General features: G+C 43.9%; 1 protein-coding gene across 1 annotated transcript in view; it reads left to right on the top strand.

The window, feature by feature from the left end:
- GDPD4 (glycerophosphodiester phosphodiesterase domain containing 4) overlaps positions 1-26,037 on the top strand; it is an 85,775-nt gene that overhangs the window by 17,999 nt on the left and 41,739 nt on the right. Inside the window, exons 5-9 of the mRNA XM_070427045.1 lie at positions 697-795; positions 866-959; positions 2,844-2,989; positions 3,333-3,415; positions 18,587-18,743. Coding sequence (XP_070283146.1) covers positions 697-795; positions 866-959; positions 2,844-2,989; positions 3,333-3,415; positions 18,587-18,743 — 579 coding nt within the window. The remainder of the gene's footprint in view (positions 1-696; positions 796-865; positions 960-2,843; positions 2,990-3,332; positions 3,416-18,586; positions 18,744-26,037) is intronic.

The raw sequence follows: 26,037 nt of genomic DNA, 5'->3' as shown, positions 1-26,037 counted from the left end.
GGTCTCAATTACTTTAATAGATATACATATTATAGAAATGAAGGAACTAAGTGCTCTCTAGAAAGTAGGACAAATGTAGAAAGACTACATTTCAAGGGGAAGAAGTTAAAGTTATATCAGCTTGGTCTTAATATTTTCTATGAGGTATATGGTGTTTTTGCAGGCAGATTCTTTTCATCTGCTCAAGAAGTACTTATTGTAAGCTTACTATGTGTTAGACAGTCTGCAAGGCAGCGAGGATATAATCATAAATATTTTACTTGATCTCATGAAGCTTACAGACTGTTGGGGAAAACATACAAAGAAAAGGTAATCACAAAATATTATTTACTTGTGACTATATTGAGTTAAATAAAAACAAAGTAGTGAATATCTGTAATGGCCATTGTTGAGATTGAGTGCGAGATGCCAGGCAATGCTGTGTGCTCAGCTGAGTTGGAGGTGATAATTAGTAAAGGCATCAGACCACGTAGCTGTGTGCTTTGTTTCCAGCCGTGCTACACAACAAAGACTTGGGAGCAAAGAAGGTAAACGATTAGTTCCATACTAGGGAGCTGCAGGATGGTCAGGTTAAAATAATGAGGAAAGAACGCCCCTGCCATTGTGGGGACACACAGACAACTCCCAAGGACAGATCTGACCCAAGCCTAGTGCCTGGAAGTGAGGAGATTGTTTTGTTTTGTTTTGTTTCTGCAGATCCTGGTTATGCTAGTGATTCTGATATGCACTTTTTTTCTGTCGATTTTATGCATTTACTGGAAAGACAGGTGGCTGACGTTTGGACTCTCACTGAAGGTAAGCATCATCCTGTAGGTCAAATACTGTTTGTCCAATGTGGTCAGCCTGACTTTTGGCTTTCTCCCAGGTGTTTGCTCCCCATGTGCATCTGACCATGATAACTCTGATGGTTCTCCTTTCCTGGCCTGTGGCCTACTACTTGGTCCATTTGGAACAAGAAGGTATGTCCTGGCTTTAGCTTACATACTCTACTCAGTCAAACACAAGCGTGGTAGATAACCACCACTATGTGACTTTGAAATTCACTTAGCTTATTACTCAGGCATGCTCCTTGTGGTAAAACTCATAACCCCATGTGGCCTGTCAGAACATTTTCCTGATCAAACAGGCCTTCTTCTAAAGAGGGATTCTCCTGGGAAAGTAAGAATGATCTCCATGATGTTACACAGTGACTGTCTGGAAATGGAAAGAGGTTTGGGGCAGGGTAGAGGCCATTTTAGTTATATTTGACAGAGTGATAGTACTAGTCACAGTTCCTTTAGATTGTATTCAGATGTTACTAGTTTCAACTAATGAACTTATACGAGGTCCAGATATGCCTGGTTATGCTCTAGTAACGCAAAGCAGGCCCCTGTGAGTCCCTGTCATACCTGGGAGCTTAGAGCAGAAGCAGAAACATCTCTCTCTGCCTCTGATTTGCTCTCCATCCTTTGCCCTAATATCATAGAAACAAAAAAGAATCAGAGCTATACATTAAATCGTGTTGAGAATGGAGTTATCTCTCAGCACTCTTCCTGAGAAACCAGTAGCATCTTCTTTATATGTATCTCTGTTTACTATTGGTTACATAGAGAGTGTTCGCTCCCTGATTGTACAAGGATAGAGACAAGAGAATGACTGGATTGGTAGTGTTGGCATTGCGAGTGTTTGTACCTGTTTGTATCTGTATGTGGAGGGTGAATTGTAGGAAATGTTTTGGGGCAAAAGTTTAAAGGCGACAATAATGAACTCTTTTTCTTTTTCATTTCTGAAATTTTAGCTAGATTCAGAAGAGACCAGAGTAAACGTCATAGGATAAAAAGAATCAAGACATGTGCTAGACTCACAAAGCTGAGAGGTTAGAGCTGGAGATACAGATTTGAAAGTGACTGAAGTATACATAGTAGCTTAAATATGTACAAATAGGTAAAATCCTCAGAGATCTACAATTATAAGTGATGGGGATTGGCCAGTAATAACAAGTATTGTGGATGAGCTATGTGTGTGTGTGTGTGTGTGTGTGTGAGAGAGAGAGAGAGAGAGAGAGAGAGAGAAGCAAATGCATAATATTCATTGAGTACCTATTATTGGTAAATACTGTCATATCAACTCTATGAAGGAGTGGTTAGCAGCAAGATAGCCCCATTTTTCAGAATGAAGAAAATGGAGACGCAGGTTAAGCAGTGTGTCCTTAACTACACATTAGACCAGGGTTGGGAATCTTTTATCTGCCAAAGGCCTTTTGGATATTTATATCATCATTTGCAGGCCATACAAAATTATCAACTTAAATATTAGCCCGCTATATTTGGTCAAACATTTAACCTTGGCAGGGCCAGACCAAATGATTTCACGGGTCTTTTATGGCCCTTGGGTCACATGTTCCCCACCCCTGCGATGTCTGGCTTTGAACTCAGACTTCTGTTAGCCAGTGCCCCTTCCACTATCCTGCACTGCCTTATATATACTAGGTAGGGCCATTTTGGCTTCAGGGCTTTCTCAGCACCAACCATTCTACTCCTACTCCTGAGGAGGTATTTCTTAACATGCCCTCTCCTTCACTTCCTTCCACCTCCTGCACAATTTATTTCCTGGATATTTTCAGTCAAATACCATTGCCTTAATAATAATGCTTACATTTGGATAGTGCTGTACTTTCTAATGACTAAAAATAAATGGGGATATGGCGGAAATAGAGAGTAAATCAGGCAGTCCACGAGGCACTGAAACCCATGCACTGGGTGTTTACTGGCTGCTGCTTTGGGATAGTTAGTTTCTTGGGTTGGGTCTCCATTCCTTTTTATCTCTTTTTCTCACTCTCCCCCCCCCCCTTCCAACTTTTTCAGCTGCACAAGTGGCTATTGGACTGCCTTTTTTTCTTATCCTTTTATTTCTGTTTGTGGTGCCATGGGGATTTTATTCTCCCTGCGTTGAGAATAAGAATAAATTGGGACCCAAGCCGGCCATCTTTGGACATAGAGGTGCACCCATGGTAGGTCTAAGCATGATGAACGTGGGTGAGTACCAGTGTGCATGGGGTTATGGGTGAGAGATAGGGACCTCAGAACCGTAGGGATCTCTGTAAAGGAAAATGAATGGGCTTTTGATGAAAAGAATAAAGATAATTGTAGATGTTGGACTTGAACCCAACCAGGTCACCTAACTCTCAGTCCATTTCTCTTTACTGTGCCCAGTGACATTGCCTCAGATGAGCACAGTCCCAGATCTATTGGGTGGAAGAGAGGGGCTCACTGTTGGGCTTCTCATCTACCATAAAAGGAATGTTGGGGGGAGAAACTCTGAGGTAAAGGATCTGATGTCCTTTTCTTCCACAGCTGGCGCCTGAGAACACCATGATGTCCTTTGAGAAAGCTGTTGAAAACGACGCCTTTGGACTGGAGACTGATGTATTCTTAAGGTAGGAAAGCAGGGGCTGGGTGGGGAAGAAATAAGGTCAGTGCCATGGAAGATGACCAGCGTGGGCCAAAGTGTAAGAGCATAAGCCTCGGGGAGTTTCTCTTGTGTTCCTATGCCAATGAACTATAGCGCGACTGCGCGCGCGTGCGCGCATACACACACACACACACACACACACACACACACACACACACACACGGCACTTCTCCCTTGCAAGCATATATCTGTAATCTGTACCACTACATTCTTAATTATAGGGTCATAAATCATACACACTATGTAGAGACTCCACACATAATTCAAATTTGGCCCCATTACAAGCCATGCTTAAAAAGTACAACTTAACCCCATGTACTATACTACCTAGCAATATGTTTACCTGACAGTCCCTGGACACCTACTATATTCCAGGCCTTCTTCTGGAGTGCTATGGAGAGGCAAATGAGTACAGTGTACTCCTGCCTAAGGGATGTTCCCAGCCAATGAAGGAGACATGGCATGTTTACAAATACCCACAGTATAAGACCATTTGTGGGGTGTCCCTTCCCGAGAAGATTAAGTCAGACATGGAGGAAAAGGTCACCTCCTATTATATGAAAAATGACCTATGTACTCCGAATTGTGTTTGGGTTGAGTGTTGAAGAATAAATATTGTTTTACACGAAGATATGGTGATAGAGTATATTCCAGGCAGAGACAACAACTTATTTAAAGGCATCTAAATAAAAAAAACCAACACCTTTGTAGATCAGTGAGCTAACCTGTATGGATGGCAAATTGATATGGTAGGGGATGGGAGAGGGCCATGTGAGGAGGAGGTATGGCTGCAAGGTCATTGGACTGAATCATGGAGATTCTTAAATGTGTAATGAAAAAGGCATCATAGGTTCCAGCAGATTTCTTACTGTTTTAAAAGATGTGAATTAGAAAAATTCATCTGGCAATCTGTGAGGGAGACTTCTCACGGAGATGGGTAGTGGTGTGTGCAAACTCCCTTCACAGCCTTTCTGTGAGGCAAACAGAAAAATGAACATCCTAATTCAAAATGAGGAAATGTGGTTTGAACCTGGATTCAATAAAGGGAAATGTTTGGTAAGGTCATAAGGCTGGAAGTACTTATAAAGCCAGGATTGGAACTACATTTCCTGACATTACCCAACCATGACAACTGTTCTATGCAGAATGTTCGGATTGGGGTTTTGAAACAAGGATGTCCTGTCAGAGCTCCTGGGTTCATTTGTGGAAGTGCTTGGTGGTCATGGCATAAAGTGGTAAAGGTGCTGAGCCAACGAGCTCCTGGCACATGGTCTTTCTCTCATCTCTTGTTTCTGTGACTTCAACTATGATGCAGATGATCCTTCCAGCTCCTCAGTTTCTCTCCTTGATGGCATCTTCATTTCCAGTGGCCATCTCCACATACTCCATTTACATGGATGGTCATAGCCTAGGCTTCATTATTACCAAAAAGTGCCTATCAGTCAGGACATGGATATCACACCAGTAACTTGAACAGGAAAAATGTAATATCAATAATTACTACGTGGTAAAATATGGTTAACTACTAAAATTGGTAAAGCAGACACGGTCAGTATAAAAGTAGCAAGTGTAGCTAGTGGCAGGAAGTTTTGTTCCAGATGAAATAAATGTAGTAAATGAATTTCACTATATTCTTTCCAAGAAAAATAATACAAACAAGAAATAAATTAAAAACTTGGCAAAATTCACAAAGCTACTGACAGAAGACTCTGAAAGGTGTAGGAATGAAGGTGGACTGGCTAGTGTTCATAAGGCTAAAGGAAATACCAAGTATGTAATGAGTTCCCTATTTTTGTTGTTTTGTTTTTTCCTTATACATTCCTACATGAGCTCTGTAGAGACCTGAAACCCAGAAAACACCTACAGCTGCAGATGGAAAAAAATCGCCCCCTCCACTTCTCCCAGTTTTTTTCTCTAGCAAAAAACTGGGAGGAATGTGGACCAACAAGATATGAATATGTCAACTATAGCAGCCTTACTTAGGTGAACACCACAGTAAAGCCATTCCCCCTTGCCTGGGGCTCTGATCCTAGAGATGATGGGCAGATCCCTGTCTTCCATTCCTGCCCTGAAATAAGAGGGGTACCTCTTTCTTCACTCCCCCAACTAGAGAGAGAGGAGAATTATTAATAACTTATCTAGTGATCTCTTTATTGTGGTAAAAATATACTTAACATAAAAATTTATCAATTTAACCATTTTTAGTTTTACAATTCAATGGCATTAAGTACATTGATCTTGTTTTGTTACCATCAGCACCATCCATCTCTAGAACTTTTCATTTTCTCAAACTGAAACTCTGTGCATATTAAATGATAACTCCTTGGTCTTTCCTCCCCTGAGGCCCTGGCAGCTGCTGTTCTATTTTCTGTCTCTATGAAGTTGACTACACTCATACAAGTGGAAACATATAATATATGTCCTTTATGTGTGGCTCATTTTACCTAGCATAATGTCAAGGTTCATCTCTATTATAGCATATGTCAAAATGTCCGTCTTTTTTTATTTTGTTCAAAATTACATAACATGAAATTTACTATCTTAACAATTTTCAGTGTTCAGCTTAGTAATGTTAAGTATATTAACATTGTTGTGAAATAGATCTCTATAATTTTTTTATCTCGCAAATCTGAAACTCTTTACCTGTTAAACAACTACCCCTTTTCTTCTCCCCTCAGCTTCTGGTAAGCACAATTCTTTCCGTTTCTGTGAATTTGTCTACTTTAGATACCTTATATAAGTGGAATCATATAGTATAGTGGGGCCTTGACTTACGAGTTTAATTCATTCCATGACGGAGCTCGTAACTCAAATTACTCGTATGTCAAATCAATTGTGAACGAGTGAGACACGTGATTCTGGGCTAATGTGGCGTTCACTGTGACGTTCGCTGTGCCAACTAGCAGTGGGGTATCTGAAGCTGGCTCGTAACCTGAATTTTAGCTCGCAACTCAAAGCAAAAAATCGGCCGAGAGACAGCTCGTATCTCGAAAAACTCGTTAGTCGGGACACTCGTAAGTCAAGGCCCCATTGTACTGTGTTTTTGTGACTAATTTCACTTAGCATAATGTCTTCAAGTTTCATCTATGTGTTAACATGTGACAAGATTTCCTTTTTTAGGCTGATTAATATCCCATTATATGTATATCCCACATTTTGCTTATCCATTCATCCACAAATGGACATCTTGATTGTTTTTACTTCTTGACTATTTTTATTAAAGCTGCCATGAAAATCAATATACAAAAATCTTTTCTACATTTTGCTTTCAGTTCTTTTTGGGTATACACCAGGAAGTGGAGTTGCTGGACCATATGATAATTCTATGTTTAATTTTCTGAAAAACTGCTATGGTAGAGCATCTGATTTTTAAACCTTATATATAAAATATTAGGCAGACTTTTGTATAACTCATGTATGAGACCAAACAGAAGCAAAACAGCAGAAGATCTGATAACTGAACATTGATCTGGAGCACCATTAGTTTTAGATTGACCTCTGGGAAGCACATAATGAGAATGGCCAGAAAAGCATGGCAAAGACTTTGAAAACTAGATTAGCATTTAAATCGTAGCCCACAAAACATGAGCCAGGACATGTATTCTGGGTCTAAACATGGTAACCCTCACCGTAGCCAGTTTGGCTCAGTGGATAGAGCCAAAGAGAGAGACTAGAATCATAGATTTAAAAATATACACAGTCCTGATCAGTGTGGCTCAGTTGGTTGGGCATCATTCCATGCACCAAGAAACCACCAGTTCAATTCCTGGTCAGGGCACATGCCTGGTTTTCAGGCTCGATCCCCAGTAGGGGGTGTGAATTCTCTGACCACAATAGAATCACATCAGAAAGTAGTGACAAAAGTAACAGAAAAATCTCTAAACAATTGGAAATGAAACAAATCTACTTCTAAATAATCCATGAGTTAAAGAAAGAGGTCTCCTTTATTTGATATGTGATTTGCAAAAATTTTTTCCCCTTATGTGTACTGTTTTTCATTTTTTGATGCCAAATGATTTTGACAAAGATGCAAAGAAACTCAATGACCCATGGCTCATACCATCCAATTTAATAAAAGAGAAACATGCAAATTAACTGCCCCTCCGCTATGCTCAAGCCACGCCCACAAGCCAATCAGCAGCAAATATGCAAATTAACCCAACTAAGATGGCAGGGCCACGGAGCTGGAGTGAGCAGGAGGCTTGGGTTGCCCCCGGCGATGGAGGAAGCCAAGCTTCCCGCCTGCCCTGGCCAGCCCTGGGCTCCGCTCAAGGCTACAAAGTTTCAATTATAGTAGATAAATAAATCCCAGATACCTGCTTCCAGCCTGCCCTGGCTTCCGTTTAAGGAGGCACTGAAAAAAAAAAAAAGAAAAAAAGGAGAGGCTGGGAGCTTGGGTCACCAGGGGGTGTGGCCAGCCTGAAAACGACCCTCAGCCCCTCACCCAGGCTTGCCAGGCACCCCAGGAGGGACATCCACCCTGAAGGTGGTGTGGCCAGCCTGAAAACAGCCCTTAGCCCCTCATCCAGGCTGGCTACACCCATATGGCGTGAAGGTCACCGCTGGGGGGGGGGGGGGGGTTGGCCAGCCTGCAAACAGCCATCAGCCCCTCACCCAGGCTGGCCAGGCACCCCAGTGGGACCCCCACCCTGATCCAGGACACCCGTCAGGGCAAACCAGCAGGCCCCCACCCATGCACCAGGCCTCTGTTCTATATAATGAAAGGGTAATGTGCAAATTGACCCTAACAGCAGAATGACTAGGAATGACTGGTCACTATGATACACACTGACCACCAGGGGGCAGATACTCAATGCCGGAGCTGCCCCCTGGTGGTCAGTGCGCTCCCACAGGGGGAGCTCTGCTCAGCCACAAGCCAGGCTGTGGCTGCCAGTACAGCGGTGGTGGTGGGAGCCTCTCCCGCCTCCTCAGCAGTGCTATGGATGTCTGACTACAGCTTAGGCCTGCTCCCCGCTGGCAAGTGGACATCCCCCAAGGGCTCCTGGACTGCCAGAGGGATGTCTCACTTCCAGCTTAGGCCCGATCCCCCGGGGAGTGGGCCTAAGCCAGCAGGTGGACATCCCCTGAAGGGTCCTAGACTGCGAGAGGGCACAGGCCAGGCTGAGGGACTTTCCCAGGTACACAAATTTTTGTGCACTGGGCCTCTAGTATATTAAAATTAACTAAAATAAAGTCAATTACATAAATATAAGAACTAATACCAGAAAACCCTTAGAATAAAACCCAAGGGTAAATCTTTATGAACTTGGATTTGGCAGTGGATTTTGTGATAAGACACTAAAAGTATGTGTAGCAAAAAACAAAAGATAGGTAAACTGGACTTCAAAATTAAAAACTTTTGTGTCAAAAGACATGATTAAGAGCCTTAAATGACAAGTTACAGAATGGAAGAAAATATTTGCAAATCATATATCTGATAAGGATTTAATATCTAGAATATATAAAGAACTCCTACAACTCAACAGAAAGATAACCCAATTAAAAAATGTTGAAAAGATAGTCCTTTCTCTGTTGAATGGTCTTCCACACACTTGTCAGAAATTGTGACCATACGTGCGGGGCACATGCCCCAGTTGAATGCTCAGTCCCCAATGGGGGGCATGCAGGAGGCAGCCGATTGATGATTCTTCCTCATCATTGATGTTTCTATCTCTTTCTTCCTCTCTGAAATCAATAAAAGTATTACAAAATAAAAAATTGTGACCATACATGCAGCAGTTTATTTTTGCTCTATTCTATTCTAGTATATTTTTCTGTCTTTATGCTTGTATCATACTGTTGTTGTTAATCAATCCTTTTTAAAAATCTTTATTGTTGAAATTATTATAGACTAGAGGCCCGGTGCACAAAAATTTGTGCACTCGGTGCGGGGGGGGGGGGGGGGGGTTCCCCAGCCCGGCCTGTGCCCTCTCACAGTCTGGGACCCCTCGGGAGATAACGACCTGCTGGCTTAGGCCTGCTCCCGGGTGGCAGAGGGCAGGCCCAATCCCTAGGTGCAGCCCCTGGTCAGGCTCAGAGCAGGGCCGATTGGGGAGTTGGGGCGCCGCCCTGTCATGCACAGAGCAGGGCGGATCGGGAGGTTGCAATGCCACCCTCAGTCATGCTCAGGATAGACTGATTGGGGGGTTGGGGCACCGCCCCCTGTTACACTCAAGGCAGGGTCAATGGGGAGGTTGCGGCGCCACCCCCTGTCACACACAGAGCAGGGCCGATCAGGGGGTTGGGGCGCTGCCCCCTGTCACAGAGCAGGGCCCATCAGGGGGTTGAGGAGCTCCCCGCTGTCACTCACAGAGTAGGGCCAATAGGGGAGCTGGGACACCGCCCCCTGTCACACACAGAGCAGGGCGGATCAGGGGGTTGGGGCGCTGCACCCTGTCACACTCAGGGCAGGGCCAATGGGGAGGTTATGGCTCTACCCTGTCACACACAGAGCAAGGCCCGTGGAGGGGGATTGGGGCGCCACCCTCTATCACCCACAGAGCAGGGCCGATCAGGGGGTTGGGGCGCCACCACTGTCACACTCAGGGCAGGGCCGATGGAGAGGTTATGGTTCTACCCTGTCACACACAGAGCAGGGCCCGTGGGGGCGGGGGGTTGGGGCACCTCACCCTGTCACACACAGAGCAGGGCCCGTGGGGTGGGGGGTTGGGGCACCGCACCCTGTCACACACAGAGCAGGGCCGATCAGGGGGTTGGTGCGCTGCACCCTGTCAAACACAGAGCCGCAGGGCGATCAGGGGATTGGGGAGCTCCCCCCCTATCAGGCACAGAGCAGGGCTGATCAGGAGGTTTGGGCGCTGCCCCCTGTCACACTGATCCCGGTGCCGGGAGCCTCGCTGCTCCGCTGATCCCAGTGCTGGGAGGCATATTACCCTTTTACTATATAGGATAGAGGCCTGGTGCACGGGTGGGGGCCGGCTGGTTTGCCCTGAAGGGTGTCCTGGATCAGAGTGGGGGTCCCCACTGGGGTGCTTGGCCAGCCTGGATGAGGGGCTGAGGGCTGTTTTCCCGCTGGCAGTTGACTAAAAGCTCCCAACCGCTCCTTGTTTTCTTTTTTTTTTTTTATTCTGGGCCAGCTTTAGCTCTGAGGCCTCGCTGCTGAAAACATCGATACAATGTTGAGGTCCGGGGCTGACTGAAAGCCAGTTTTGTTTAGCTTCTTATTTGCAACATAGTAATAGTTGCTTGGAGTTGCAGTTGAGAGTCCGGCAAGTGAGGCGGGGAACGTTGGAGTCTGCAGTTCCTGGAGGAAGCAAGCCTCCCTGCTGGCTTCAGTGCATGGCTGCCGGACGCCATCTTGGCTGACAGTTAATTTGCATAAGGATACACTGATTAGCCAATGGGAAGGGTAGAGGTCATATGCCAATTACCATGTTTCTCTTTTATTAGTGTAGATGTCCCTCTTTTTTTCCCTCATAGCTCCCCTCCACCCAGTTCCCGCCCTGCCCCAGGACTTCACCACCCTATTGTCTGTGTACATAGGTAATGCATACATGCTTATAAGATCTTTGTTTAATCTCTTCCTCTCATCTCACCTCCCCTTCCCTCTGAGAATTGTCAGTCTGTTCCATTTCCATGCCCCCAATTCTGTTTTATTCACCAGTTTATTCTGTTCATTAGATTTCTTATTTGTTTGATTTTTAGATTCAATTGTTGATAGATGTATTTGTTGCTATTTTGTTACTCACATTTTTTATTGTTTTCTTTTTCTTCTTCTTTCTCTTCTTAAAGAATACCCTCAGCATTTCATATAATACTGGTTTGGTGGTGATGAACTTCTTTAGCTTTTTCTTGTCTGTGAAGCTCTTTATCTGACCTTCAATTCTAAATCATAGCTTTGCTGGGTACAGTAATCTTGACTGTATGTCCTTGCTGGTCATCACTTTGAATATTTTTTGCCACTCCCTTCGGGCCTGTATAGTTTCAGTTGAGAAATTAGCTGACAGTCGTATGGGTAACTAACTGCTTTTCTCTTTCTGCTTTTAAGATTCTCTCTTTGTCTTTAGCTCTTTGGCATTTTAATTATGATGTGTCTTGATGTGGTCCTCTTTGGGTTCCTCTTGTTTGGGGTTCTCTGTGCTTCCTGAACTTGTAAGTCTATTTGTTTCAACAGATAGGGGAAGTTTTCTGTTATTATTTCTTCAAATAGGTTTTCAATATCTTGCTCGCTCTCTCTTCTTCCGGAAATCCCAAAATTCAGATGTTGGTATGCTTGAAATTTTTCCAGAGGCTCCTTACACTATCTTCATATTTTTGGATTCTTTTTTCTTTTAGCTATTCTGGTTGGGTGTTTTTTTGCTTCCTCATATTTCAAATCATTGACTTGATTCTCAGGATCCTCTAGTCTACTGTTGAATCCCTGTATATTATTCTTTATATCAGTCAGTGTATGCTTAATTTCTGACTGGTCCTTTTCCTTTTTTTTTTTTTTTTTTTTTTTTTTTGGCATTCCCACTAAGATCCTTGAAAGTCTCACTAAGTCCCTTGGAGGTTTCTAGAAGGTTCTTGAGTAACCTTATAACCATGGTTTTGAACTCTATATCCAGTAGTTTGCTTTCTTCTGTTCTTTCATTTGTGACATGTTTCTTTGTCTCCACATTTTGGCTGCTTCTCTGTGTTTGTTTCTATGTATTGGGTAGAGCTGCTAAGTCTCCTTGAGTTGAGAGAGTGGCCTTATGTAGTAGGTGTCCTATATGGCCCAGTGGCTCAGCCTCCCCAGTCACCTGAGGTGGACACTCTAGGTGCACCCTTTGTGGGCTGTGTGCAGTCTTGTTGTAGTTGAGCTTGATTGCTGGTGTCACTGGGAGGAATTGACCTCCAGGCCAATTGGCTGTGGGGACCAGCTGCGACTACAGTGGGAGAGCTGCTGTGCAGGAGATACCCTTATGGAGCAGGACTTGCTTCAGTAGGGCTTTAGTACTCAATGAGTCTGCCCCTTGAGTGTGTCATTTATGGATGTGTAGAGTTGTAATCTTATATGGTCTGACACTGACCACTGGATACACTGGCTCTTGGGTCTCCAGGAAGGTATAAAGTCAGCCACTGCCTGGGGCCACCCAGCAGGAGCTAGAAAGATCTGAAGATTCCTCCTCTTTGTATGGGGTTTGGCAGCACCCAAATGAGGCCCAGCTGTGAAGCAAGGCAGGCTGGTGCTGGTGCTGGATCTTGGGACTTTTGTTGATAGGTTTGGGGCTCCCTGACTCAGCTGCAATTTGTTTGACAGGTTTTAGCCTGAGCAAGGACAGGCCATTCATATGCAAAAGCCACTGCAAGCAGCTTGGATGGGGTTGTAAATTGGATGGGGTGAGGTGTCAGGGAATCACCAGGGTGGAGCAAACAGAAATGGCTGCCAGTCAGCCCTGCAACTGGGAAGGTCCCAAAATAGGAACAATGACTACTGCAAGCACCTCCATCTGGGAGAAAGCTGCCCCCAAGTTCCTGCCTCAATGTCAGACAGTCAAGTTTCTCCTCATATGTGTCTGGACCCTCTCCTCCCCCAGCTTCGCCCAGCACTGGAGCTCAGAGGAAGCAGGAGCTTGTAAGTTCAGTTTGTGTGCTGGCCTTTTAAGAGCAGCTGGGTCTCCAGCAGCCTCTGTGTCACTAAGCCCCAGTCCGCACTGGTTTTTACAGCCCATAGTTCTTACTGCCCATAGGGACTTCTTTTCTCAGCTCTGTGACCCTGGGCTGGGCATCTGGTAGGGGGCTGGACCCCTTGCTCCTCCAGGCACCCTCCGCAAAGACGATCTCCCTCCTGACTAAAAAAGTGGCACTGGTGGGTGCCAGACCAGCCCATTCTGCACCTCCACACCTCTTCTCACTCTCAGTGCGCTTTCTTCTTTACTTCTCTAGTTGTAGGACTTCCATTCAGCCAGCTTTCTCGCGGTTCTGGATGATGGTTGTTCTGTATTTTAGTTGTCCTATTGATGTGGTAGTGGGAGGCAGCGAGTACAGGCGTTTGCCTATGCCATCATCTTCCATAGTGTTTTGATTACTGTAACTTTGTGGTAAGTTTTGAAGTTAGAAAATGTGAGTACTCCAGTTTTGTTCTCTTTTTAAAGATTGTTTTGGATATTCAGGATCCCTTGAGAATCTATATGAATTTCAGAATGGGTTTTGTTCTATTTCTTTTCTTTTTATTTTTAAAAAAATATATTTTATTGATTTTTTTACAGAGAGGAAGGGAGAAGGATAGAGAGTTAGAAACATTGATGAGAGAGAAACATCGATCAGCTGCCTCCTGCACACTCCCCACTGGGGATGTGCCTACAACCAAGGTACATGCCCTTTACCGGAATTGAACCTGGGACCCTTCAGTCCGCAGGCCGACGCTCTATCTGCTGAGCCAAACCGGTTAGGGACTGTTCTATTTCTTAAAAAGAAACATCATTGGCATTTTGATAGTGATTGCATTGAATTGGTAGACTGCTTTGGGTAGTACCAATATCTTAATAATGTTAAGTCTTCCAATACATGAAGATGAGATGTGTTCCAATTTTTAAAAAAAAATATTTTTATTGATTTCAGAGAGGAAGGGAGGGAGAGAGAGATGGAAACATCAATGATGAGAGAGAATCATTGATTAGCTGCCTCCTGCATGTCCCCTACTGACGATTGAGCCTGCACCCCGGGCATGTGCCCTTGACTAGAATTGAACCTGGGACCCTTCAGTCCACAGGCTGATGTTCTATTTGCTGAGCCAAACCAGTTAGGGCAAGATGAGTTCCAATTTTTAAATTTCTCTCAGCAGTGTTTTTTGAATTGCACATCCTTGGTTAAGTTTTTTTCTAAGTATATTATTCTTTTTGATGCTTTTGTAAATGGAATTATCTTTGCAATTTCCTTTCAGATTGTTCATCATCTATAATAATAAAAGCATAATATGCTAATTAGACCAGACAGCCGAATGACCTTCCAGATGTCATTCTGGACGTCCTTCCAGATGAAGCCGCAATGGTGGGGGCCAAGGCAAAGGCAGTTAGGGGATATCAGGCAGGCAGGCAGAGTGGTGAGGGGCAATCAGGCAGGCAGGCAGGCAGAGTGGTTAGAGGTGATGAGGCAGGCAGGAAGAGTGGTTAGGGGTGGGCAGGCAGGCAGGCAGAATGGTTAGGGGCAATCAGGCAGGCAGGCAGAGTGGTTAGAGGTGATGAGGCAGGCAGGAAGAGTGGTTAGGGGTGGGCAGGCAGGCAGGCAGGCCAGTGGTTAGGAGCCAGCAGTCCCGGATTGCGAGAGGAATGTCCGAGGCAGTTGGACATCCCTCGAGGGATCCTGGATTGCGAGAGGGTGCAGGCTGGGTTGAGGAGAACCCCCCCTGCACTAATTTTGTGCACCAGGCCTCTAGTTACTGTATAGAAATGCAACTGATATTTGTGTTTTGACTTTGTATCCTGCTAGTTTGCTGAATTCATTTATTAGTTCTGGTTTTTTTTAATGGGAATATTTACGGTTTTCTACATATGATTTTATCATCTGAAAACAGGTAATTTTATTTCTTCCTAATTTTTATGCCATCCATTTCTCTGTGTTGCTTATTTGCTCTGGCTAGAACTTCTAGTACTGCTGTGAAAAGAGGAAAAAGTAGACCTTGCCTTATTTCTTGCCTTGCCTTGCTTTGTTCCTAGTGGAAAAGTTTTCAGTTTTTCACGGTTGGAATATGATGTTCACTGTAGGTTTTCTTATGTCTGTTGTTATGTTGGGATGTTTTCTTCTATTCCTACATTATTAAGTGGTATTATAAAAGGGTGTTGAATTTTATTAAATGCTTTTTCTGTGACAATTGAAATTATTATGTGTTTTTTTCCATTCATTCTGTTAATATGATGTATTGCATTGATGGATTTTGTTATGTTGAACCATCCTTTCATTTTAGGAATAAATTGTTTTTGGCCATATTTTATAATTTTTTTAATACACCGCAGAATTATGCTTTCTAGTATTTTGTTAAGGATTTTTGCATCAGTGTTCATAAGGGATGTTGTTCTATAGTTTTATTTTTTTTTAAAGTTGATTTTAGAGAGAGAGGAAGGGAGAGGGATAGAGAGATAGAAACATCAGTGATGAGAGAGAATCACTGATCAACTGCCTCCTGCATGCCCCCTACTGGAGTTTGAGCCTGTAACGCAGACATGTGCCCCTGACCAGGAATCAAACCAGTGACCTCTTGGTTCATGGGTCAACACTCAACCACTGAGCAACACTGCCGGGCTGAGTTTTATTTTCTTTTAGGGTGTTTGTTTGGCTTTGGTGTCGGTGTATTCCTTAGACTGTTTTATATGATCTTTTATATTTCTGTTCCTTCGACTCAATAACTTCTATTGTCATACCTTGTAAGTCACTGATTCTTCTGCCTGCTTTAATCTTCCTTTGAATCTCTTTAGTCAGTTTTTCATTTCAGATATTGTACATTTTGGCTCCAAAATTATTTTTTGTTTCTTTTAGGTTTATAATTGTTTTATTAATATTGTTCTTTCATTCATACAATTTTTCTTGACTTTATCTACATGTTTCTTTACTTATTTGAGTATCTTGAAGACAGTTTTTTAAAAGTCTTTGTCTAGTATATTTGCCATCAGCTCTTTTTCAGAGACAGTTTTTGTTGATTTATTTTTTTCCTTTAAACAGGCTCTGCTTTCCTGTTTCTTTGTATGCCTTGTGATATTTTTGATGATATTTTTTTGGTTGAAAAATGGACATTTGAATTTAATAAAGTAGTAACACTGGAAATCAGATTCTCCTCCTTCCTAAGGATTTACTACATTTAAATAATTTTATTATAATTTGTTTAGGATGTCTCTGTGCCATGGGTTAGCCTGAGGTGCAAACTTCAGGTATTTTCAGATTTTTCTGATCCCTTTCTTGGGCATACACAGTCACATTCTAATTTCCCTATATATGCAGCTGTTTTATACAGTCACTTTGTAAATTTTTTCATATATTCACTTGTTTTAAAATGATTGTCTTTAATGTCTGTCTTTCAAAAGGAGAAAAATGAAGAGTAGTAAAAAGGGTGCTGGGTTTTCTTTTTAAGTAATATATTTTTTTGAAATATATTTTATTGATTTTTTACAGAGAGGAAGGAAGAGGGACAGAGAGTTAGAAACATCGATGAGAGAGAAAGATCGATCAGCTGCCTCCTGCACACCCCCCACCGGGGATGTGCCCGCAACTAAGGTACATGCCCTTGACTGGAATCAAACCTGGGACCCCCCCAAGTCCGCAGGCCGACACTCTATGCACTGAGCCAAACCCATCAGGGGAGGGGGGCTGGATTTTTAAATCCTCTGAAAGTCACTTCAAGCAGAGTGGGAGGGCTTTGCAACAGTGGGGGGAGCTGCAACAATGGTTGCCCACCTCTCTGTCTGCCCGTCAGTGACAAAGAGCAGCAGCCAGCAACCAGAGCATAAACCCTCATAGTTGCAGTACAGGGTCCTTTTTACTACCCCGGTTCTCAGCAGCTGCTGTGCAAGCTATTCCAGGAACCTGTACACAGTTGCTTTCGATATGGCTCTTAGTGGGGGATGGATAGCTGCTACAGGGCTGAGAGCTGAAATGGAATAAAATTAACCCCAGTTTATAGCCAGGCTTTTTCCTGCGAATTGCATATTTCCCTAGATCAGTGGTCAGCAAACTCATTAGTCAGCAGAGCCAAATATCAACAGCACAATGATTGAAATTTCTTTTGAGAGCCAAATTTTTTAAACTTAAACTATATAGGTAGGTACATTGTTATTAACTTAATTAGGGTACTCCTAAGCTGGCCTTTGCTAAAAACGTCCTCAATTTGAGGGGTTGACCTCAGCGAACATACCCCCACTTCTAACGCCACTTCTTCAAAATAGACTTGCCCAGGCCGAAAACCAACTTCTGCTCATGGGCCACGAAGTTTCAATTGCACTGTACGTGCACCCCTGCACGTGGTATTTTGTGGAAGAGCCACACTCAAGAGGCCAAAGAGCCGCATGTGGCTCTTTGGGCCGCAGTTTGCCGACCACTGCCCTAGATCAATCAAGAGATCTCCTTCTCTCTGTCTTTCTCAAGCTCCAACCTCTATAGCCGGGGTCCTCAAACTTTTTAAACAGGGGGCCAGTTCACTGTCCCTCAGACTGTTGGAGGGCCAGACTTTAGTTTAAAAAAAAAAACTGTGAACAAATTCCTTTGCACACTGCACATATCTTATTTTGAAGTAAAAAAACAAAACGGGAACAAATACAATATTTGTATTTGCATGTGGCCCGCGGGCCGTAGTTTGAGGACTCCTGCTTTATAGGACTCTAGCTCATAAATTCTAGATGTCTTGACCTCTCCTTAATCTGATCTTTTTCTCCTCATTTCAGCACAATAGCTGGGTCCCTTTTAGGTTCCCCCGTCCTGTATTCCACAATCCTGTATTCACCTGCAAGAAGGAAGCTTGGATAATGGTAGAGCTTATTTCATTTATTTGTCTTTTCTGAAATCATCATATTGTACTCCATTGGCTGAACAAGTTATTTCCTTCATTTCATCCAATTTTGTAGTTGTTAATGGGCAGGAAGCTAAGTCTCAACCCTGTTTCACCCTCATGGCCATTACAGGGTTCTTTTCATAGGTATTTTAATGGGAAAGGAAGAGAGATTTTCATAAAGGCAGAGATTCTTCAAGGCAAATAGCAGATAAGAGAACCAGGATGTTTTTCTAATGATACTACCTGATGTGAAGGATGTAGGCCAGAAATACTCAGGCAAGTGCCTAGCTGGGGAATGGGTCAGAAAAACACAGGAAGATTGTGTGGATGCCTGCTTAGCATAATTTTGGGACCTTAGGGCCTTGCCCTAGCACCACCCCATTCACTCTCAGTCACTACTGTACCTGCTGTTTTCCTGATGCCAGAAAACACCTGGATAGGGAAGCTACTCTTTCACCATCACTGATAGGATATACCACAAAAGATTGAACCCTAGGGCTGAAAAATATGGACATCGAAGTGTAAATGACTAGCACGTAAGCCTTTGATGAGATCTGGGAGGGAGTAAGGAACCCTAGTGAAACTTGTGACCTTGATGGGCTTCTGAGAACTCTATGTGCCAAGGTGGCTGAGTTCAGCCTATCCATCCCTTCCCCTCTTTCCCCCCTCTGCCTGCAGTATTGATGAGGTGCCTTTTCTCATGCATGACCATAACCTGAGAAGAACAACCAATATCAGGGAGGTCAAGCCAAGTGAATCCTATACAGCAACATCCTTCTTCTATTGGAAATTCCTGTCAACTCTGAATGCTGGCCAATGGTTTGTAGATCCATGGGTAAGACATTCCCCAGCTTAACAATCCTGCATTGATTTCCTCTCCTGTACAAGGTCATGTGCTGCTCCTGGACAAAAAGGCTTTAGATGAAGATAGTCAGCGTACACATACTTTCATTCCATTTGGTAGCAGGATTATAGCATTGGGCTTTTCCAGTAATGCTGTCAATCTAATTACTACTTTCTACAGTCTCTGGAAATTCTGAAGACAAATTTGTGAACTTACTATTGTTATTTAATTTCCTTTTATCCAAGCATTTCATAAACTTTTACAGTACATGACATTTTCCTAGGCATTTTGAGTAGCTCATACTCATAAATGGGGCTGACTAGGAAACATGTTTATTCTTGATTTCATCTTCTTATTATTCAACAAATATTTATTGAGCACCTATTGGGTACTATATAGGTGGAATACAATAGTGAATAAACACACATAGTCTTAATGGAGTTCACATGTCAGTATAAGAAACAGGCCATTACAATACATTGTGATAAGTGCTAAACTAGAGTTAACTTCAGGTTGCTCAGAAGCACAATGAACAATTCCTTACTCAGTCTGATGCATGGGTTGGGGATTCTGGAAGGAGGAGATGTATAGGCTAATAAAAGTGTGGTAAAATATAAAGCATGTGTTGTGTGTAGTGTAATTTTGAGGTAAGAGTGAATGTTTCTACCTGAGATAGATGGAAAATATTTTATGGAAAAATATCATTATAGCTGAGGGAAGATCATTACTATGGACAGGGATGGTGGTGTGTTTCAGAGATTAGTAGTATACTCGAGCCAGAGGAAATGTGTGTGTGTGTGTGTGTGTGTGTGTGTGTGTGTGTGTGTAAGAAAGAGAGGAAGGGAATAATGGAGGGAAGGCGAGAGAGAAAGGTATGGATGTAGGTGGGAGATAGATTGGGAGAATAATCTGGGAAAACATGTTGAGAGGAAATTATAGCAATGCTTAAATAATAAGTTAAAGATTTTTTTGGAAAAATTTAAAGTAAGTAAAATAAAAGGTCAGATTTGCATTTGATAAAAGTCAAGACTGCCTTCTCAAGATAGATTAAAGAAAACAAAACAACTTGCATTTTTCAGCTTATTATATGTGCAGGGGAATCCATGTGACTGAGGTTTTAGCAATCGGATACACTAACTTGAAACTTTGACTTTGAAAATAAACCTCAGAGCAGGACAGACAGCAGCAGGCTGTATATCGCTAGCACCAGTGGCAGCAGAGCACATGCTCTAGGGATCCACGGTGGAAATAGTCCTCTTAGCAGGTAATTATGTAATTGGGAAAATAAATCTTAAGATATTTTTGATTATGCACTAAGGATGAAATGGAATTTTATTTATATTTGGTGTTCATCCTGAGGACTTATTTGATCCTTTTTCATGTAAAAAATAGTGAAAAGTAAAGAACTATGTAAGGAAGGACTTACTCACTTCAGGTTCATTCTTTTCATGAATGGATAGTTGCAAGTAAATTTGTAATTATTGTATCACCTCAGAAAACGTGTTCTCATAGGAGTACCTGGCCTATAAGTGCTGATTCATATGTGAAAATAATGGGATCACTTTGATATTCCAGGTGTCTGTGGTATGCAGGCTCCTTATATGTTTCATCATACATGAATAAATAGACACATACAAACTAGAGATGCTCCATTAGAATGTATATGTTGGATTGGTTAGCCATAGTTAATGCTTTGGCAAATGTGTGTTCCAGATGAAAAGGCTGTTATATCTGATATATAATGTGTGGCTCATAAAAATTACTTATTGTAAGCGGTAGGGCTGGATATTTTACTCTAATAAGATTGGGTGTTTTGTTTTTTTTTTAAATAGGATTAATACCTTTATTTTAGCATACTTAGTCAGTAGGCTTGCAGTGTTTAGTTATGCTATTACTGTGGCTACTGAGGACTATCCTGAAACCTGGGGTTCCAATATGGTTATTTAACCTTCACCCAAGGATATGTTGATTTTTAGAGACTGAGAAAGAGAGAAACATTGGTTTGTTGCCTCCCGTATGCACCCTCACTGGGGATCAAGCCCATAACCCTAGGTATGTGCCCTGAAAACCTGCAACCTTTTGGTGTACTGGTTGACGCTCCAGCCAACTGGGCCATTCCAGCCAGCGCCAAATGTGGTTATTTAAACGTTATTTTTGGGTTTGATTGTGGAGATTTCTTTGCTAGCACACTCTGTGCCCAGAGGTGGTTGAACTGATCTGAGCATATATTTTAAAATATTTGGCTGTTTGGATAATTTTTCATAACAAAGAAATTGTTGTTTTGTGAAGATTATTCTTGTCCTTCTTCATTGGATAGGTATACTTATGGATTGATGATGGTGATAAGTTAATAATTATTTTTTAGTATATTTATTATTCTTGACATTACTTATGAAAATTAAGCAGTTTATTTGATCAGTAATAAAATAAAAATAGATACAGAAGTTCTGGGCATTGTTTCTAGAGGTTTAGCAGAGTTACTGTTTCTCTAGCAAAACCAACATTTCTGTGGAGCTTTTTAAAATATTTTTGGGAAAATATAATTCTCATGCCTACAAATAGTGAGCATGAGACCAAGTTTTATTTAACACATTGATAAGGGAACAAGCAGGATGACTAAATCCCCACTCAAAAGAGAAGTGAGACAATTCACCATAGCTAAGATCTGGAAACAGCCTAAGTGCCCATCAGTAGATGAATGGATTAGAAAACTGTGGTACATCTACACGATGGAATATTATGCTGCTGTAAAAAAGAAGGAACTCTTACCATTTGCAACAGCATGGATGGAACTGGAGAGCATTATGCTAAGTGAAACAAGCCAGTCAATGAAGGAAAAATACACATGATCTCACTCATTCATGGATAATAAAGACCATTACAAACTTTTGAACAATAATAGATACAGAGGCAGAGCTGCCTCAAACTGATTGTCAAACTGCAGTGGGAAGGCCAGGGAGGGTTGGGAGGCAGGAGGGAGGGGAGTAAGAGATCAACCGAAGGACTTGTATGCATGCATATAAGCATAACTAATGGACATAAGACACTGGGGGGTAAGGGAGGGTAGGGGATTGTCAAGGGCGGGGGGGGGGGGGGGGGAAAGGACACATATGTAATACCCTTTGTAATACTTTTAGCAAAAAAAAATAAAAATTAAAAAAAGAGAGAAGTGAGAAACCAACATACATACCAGTATAGTCAGTGCAACAAAGAACTGTTGAAATTAGATTGCTAAATTAGATACAAACCTAGAATATGAAGTTGGTTAATATGCTGTGTGACAATGAAACCATACCTTTGGAGTTAACTTCTCTACTAGACAAAAATAATTTGTATCTCCACTGGACAAAAGTCATTTCCATTTTTATAAGTTTTCTCCAAGTTGACACCTAATTTTATGTTCTGGCCCTAATCAATACTAAATAATAATTTAAACAAAGGTACATTTTTCTAAGAGTCAAATGACCTTTAGGTAGGCTTGTTTAAGAATGTGCTGAGCAGTGGCTAGAGTGTTGGCCCACACAACTTTATAACCAGTGTTTTGAATTCTACATCTATAGATTGCTTGCCTCGGTTTCATTTAGTTTCTTTTCTGGAGTTTTTTCCCTGCTCTTTTTAATTTAAGTCATTTTTCTTTGTCTCCTCATGTTGGCTGCCTTCCTATGTTTGTTTCTATGTATTAGGTAGAGCTGCTGCATCTCCCAGATTTGGTAGAGTGGCCTTATGTAGTATGTGGTTTATAGGGCCTAATGGCACAGTCTTTATAGGGCCTAGTGGCACAGCAAAAGAAACCAACAACAAAACAAAAAGGCAACCAACCGAATTGAAGAAGATATTTGCAAATAATACCTTTGATAAGGGCCTAATATCCAAAATATACAAAAAACCCATATAACGCAACAACAAAAAATCGAATTAAAAAATGACAGAGGACCTGAACAGACACTTCTCCAAGGAAGACATACAAATGACCAAAAGATATATGAAAAGATGCTCATCTTCACTAGCTATTAGAAAAATGAAAGTTAAAATCACAACTGTTAGGATGGCTATTATCAACAAGACAAGAAATAAGTGTTGCAGAGGTGGTAGAGAAAAACAGAACAGTTATATACTGCTAGTGGGAGTGTAAATTGGTACAGCCACTATGGAAAATAGTATGGGATTCCTCAAAAATTTAAGACTAGAGCTACCACTTGACTCTTCTTTTGCATATCTACCTAAAAATTTTGAAAATATCTACACTAATAAAAGAGAAACATGCAAATTAACCATCACTCTGCTACTCCGCCACACCCACCAGCCAATCAGGAGTGAGTATGCAAATTAACCCAACTAAGATGGCGGTGGCCACGGAGCTGGAGTGAGCAGGAGGCTTGGGTTGCCCCCAGTGATGGAGGAAGCCAAGCTTCCCGCCTGCCCTGACCGGCCCTGGGCTCCACTCAAGGCTACACAAAGTTTCAATTATAGAAGATAAATAAATCCCAGATACCTGTTTCCAGTCTGCCCTGGCCTCCGCTCAAGGAGGTGCTGGAAGAAAAAAAAGAAAAGAAGGAGAAGCTGGGAGCTTGGGTCGCCAGGGGTCATGGCCAGCCTGAAAACGGCCCTCAGCCCCTCACCCAGGCTGGCCAGGCACCCCAGCGGGACCCCCACCCTGATCTGGAACACCCTTCAGGGCAAACCAGCCAGCCCCTACCCATGCACCAGGCCTCTATCTATACTAATAAAAGGGTAATATGCTAATTAGACTGGGAGACCTTACAGGATACCTTCCAGATGTTCTTCTGGACAAAGCCATGGTGGCAGGGCTGAGGTAGAGGCGGTTAGAGGCCAAGAGGGGAGGGCAGTTGTGGGTGATCAGGCCAGGATGGCACGGCAATTGTGGGTGATCAGGCTGATGGGGGGCGGGGCTGTTGGGGGTAAGCAGACCAGCAGGGGGGCCAGTTAGGGGCGAGCAGGCCATCAGTAGGGGTCATTTGGAGGTGATCAGGACAGTGAAGGGGGGCAATTTGGAGTGAGCAGGTCAGCCAGGGGGGCAGTTGGGGGCAAGCAGGCCAGTGGGGAGGGAAGGTAGGGGCAAGCAGGCCAGCAGGGGTGGCAGTTGGGGGTGAGCAGGTTGGCACGGGGAGCAGTTGGGGGTGATCAGGATGGCGGGAGGGGGGCATTTGGGGGCAAGCAGGTGGTAAGCAGAGTGGTTGGGGCAATCAGGCAGGCAGGCGGGCAGGCAGGTGAGTGGTTAGGAGCCAGCAGTCCCGGATTGTGAGAGGGATGTCTGACTACCAGTTTAGGCCCGATCCCTGTAAACTGGCAGTACGACATCCTTCGAAGGATCCCAGATTGGAGAGGGTGCAGGCTGGGCTGAGGGATAACACCCCCCCCCCCCCCCCGCATGAATTTCGTGCACTGGGCCACTAGTTTATTCATAAAAATGTATGTATCTCTATGTTCATTGCAGTGTTATTCACAGTGGTCAAAACATGGAAGCAAACTAAGTATCCTTCAATGGATGATTGGATAAAGAAGATGTGGTACATATATACAGTGGAATACTACTCAGCCATAAGAAAAGATGAAATAGTGTCATTTGTGACAACATGATGGATTTTGAGACCATCCTGCTAAGTGAAATAAGTCAGACGAAATAGTTAAGAACCATATGATTTCACTCATCCTATCTAATAATAGACAAACATGGTAATTAACCGTACACCCGACACGCTTCCCATTGGCTAATCAGGGCGATATGCAAATTAGCTGCCAACCAAGATGGCGGCCGGCAGCCAGGCAGCTGAAGTGAACAGGAGGCTTGCTTGCTCCAGTGAAGGAGGAAGCCAAGGTTCCCCACCTGCCGCTGCTGGGCTCTGAGCTTGCACTCTAAGAAACAATGTTGCAATTATAGAAGCTAAACAAACCCCATGCTTTCAGCCAGCCGGCCTAGCTGGAGTTGCAACAGTGTTTCAATTATAGAAGCCAAACAAACCAGATACCTGCTTTCAGCAGCCGAGGCCTCAGAGCTGGAGCCGAGCCTCAGAGGTAAAGCCGGCTCTCAGTTCCAGTGACAGCCATAGAAGGTAAATAAATCCCAGAATTAAAAAAAAAAAAAAGGAAAAAAAGGAGAGGTTGGGCGCTTCAGTCACCCGCCAGCCTGAAAATGGCTCTCAGCCCCTCACGCAGTCTGGCCAGGCACCCCAGTGGGGACCCACACCCTGAAGGGGGTGTGACCAGCTGCAAATAGACATCATCCCCTCATCCAGGCTGGCCAGGCACCCAAGCGGGACCCCCACCCTGATCCAGGACACCCCTCAGGGCAAACCAGCCGGCCCCCACCCATGCACCAGGCATCTATCCTATATAGTAAAAGGGTAATATGCCTCCCAGCATGGGGATCAGCGGAGCCACAAGGCCTCCCAAACCCGGGATCAGCGGAGCCGCGAGGCCTCCCAGCACTGGGATCAGCGGAGCAGCAAGGCCTCCCAGCACTGGGTTCAGCGGAGCAGTGAGGCCTCCCAGCACTGGGATCAGTGGAGCTGCGAGGCCTCCTGGCCCCTGGAGCAGCATAACGGGGTAGCGCCCAAACCCCCTGATCACCCTATGGCTGTGTGTGTGACAGGGGGCGGGACCACAACCTCCCTATCTGCCCTGATAGGGGGGAGCTCCCCAACCGCCCCCCCCATGGGCCCTGCTCTGTGTGTGACGGGGTGGAGCCACAACCTCCCCATCGGCTCTACCCTGAGTGTGACAGGGGGGAGTGCCCCAACCCCATGATCGGCCCTGCTCTGTGGGTGATGGGGCGGTGCCCCAACCCCCTGATCCGCCCTGCTCTGTGTGTGACGGGGGCGGTGCCCCAACCCCCCAATCGGCTCTACCCTGAGCGTGACTGGGGGTGGCATTGCAACCTCCCAATCCGCCCTGCTCTGTGCATGACAGGGTGTGGCGCCCCAACACCCCAATCGGCCCTGCTCTGAGCCTGACCAGGGGCCGCACCTAGGGATTGGGCCTGCCCTCTGCCACCTGGGAGCAGGCCTAAGCCATCCGGTCGTTATCTCCTGAGGGGTTACAGACTGTGAGAGGGCACAAGTGGGGCTGAGGGACACCCCCCGCCCCCCACCAGTCCACAAATTTTTGTGCACCGGGCCTCTAGTCTATATATGTAATTGCTCAGCAACTGAATGGTGGAATGACCAGAATGACTGGTCGCTATGGTGCGCACTGCGGTGGCCAATAGGCTTCATTCGGGCCTGATCGGCTCCTGCCGCCCCAACCTCCCATGGCCCCTACCCCCCGG

Source organism: Myotis yumanensis, unplaced genomic scaffold (genome assembly GCF_028538775.1).
Source record: "Myotis yumanensis isolate MYYU_CA2020_CCGP unplaced genomic scaffold, mMyoYum1.0.hap1 SCAF_10, whole genome shotgun sequence".
Taxonomy (NCBI): Eukaryota; Metazoa; Chordata; class Mammalia; order Chiroptera; family Vespertilionidae; genus Myotis; species Myotis yumanensis.
This window is presented reverse-complemented; position numbering and strand designations above follow the sequence as displayed.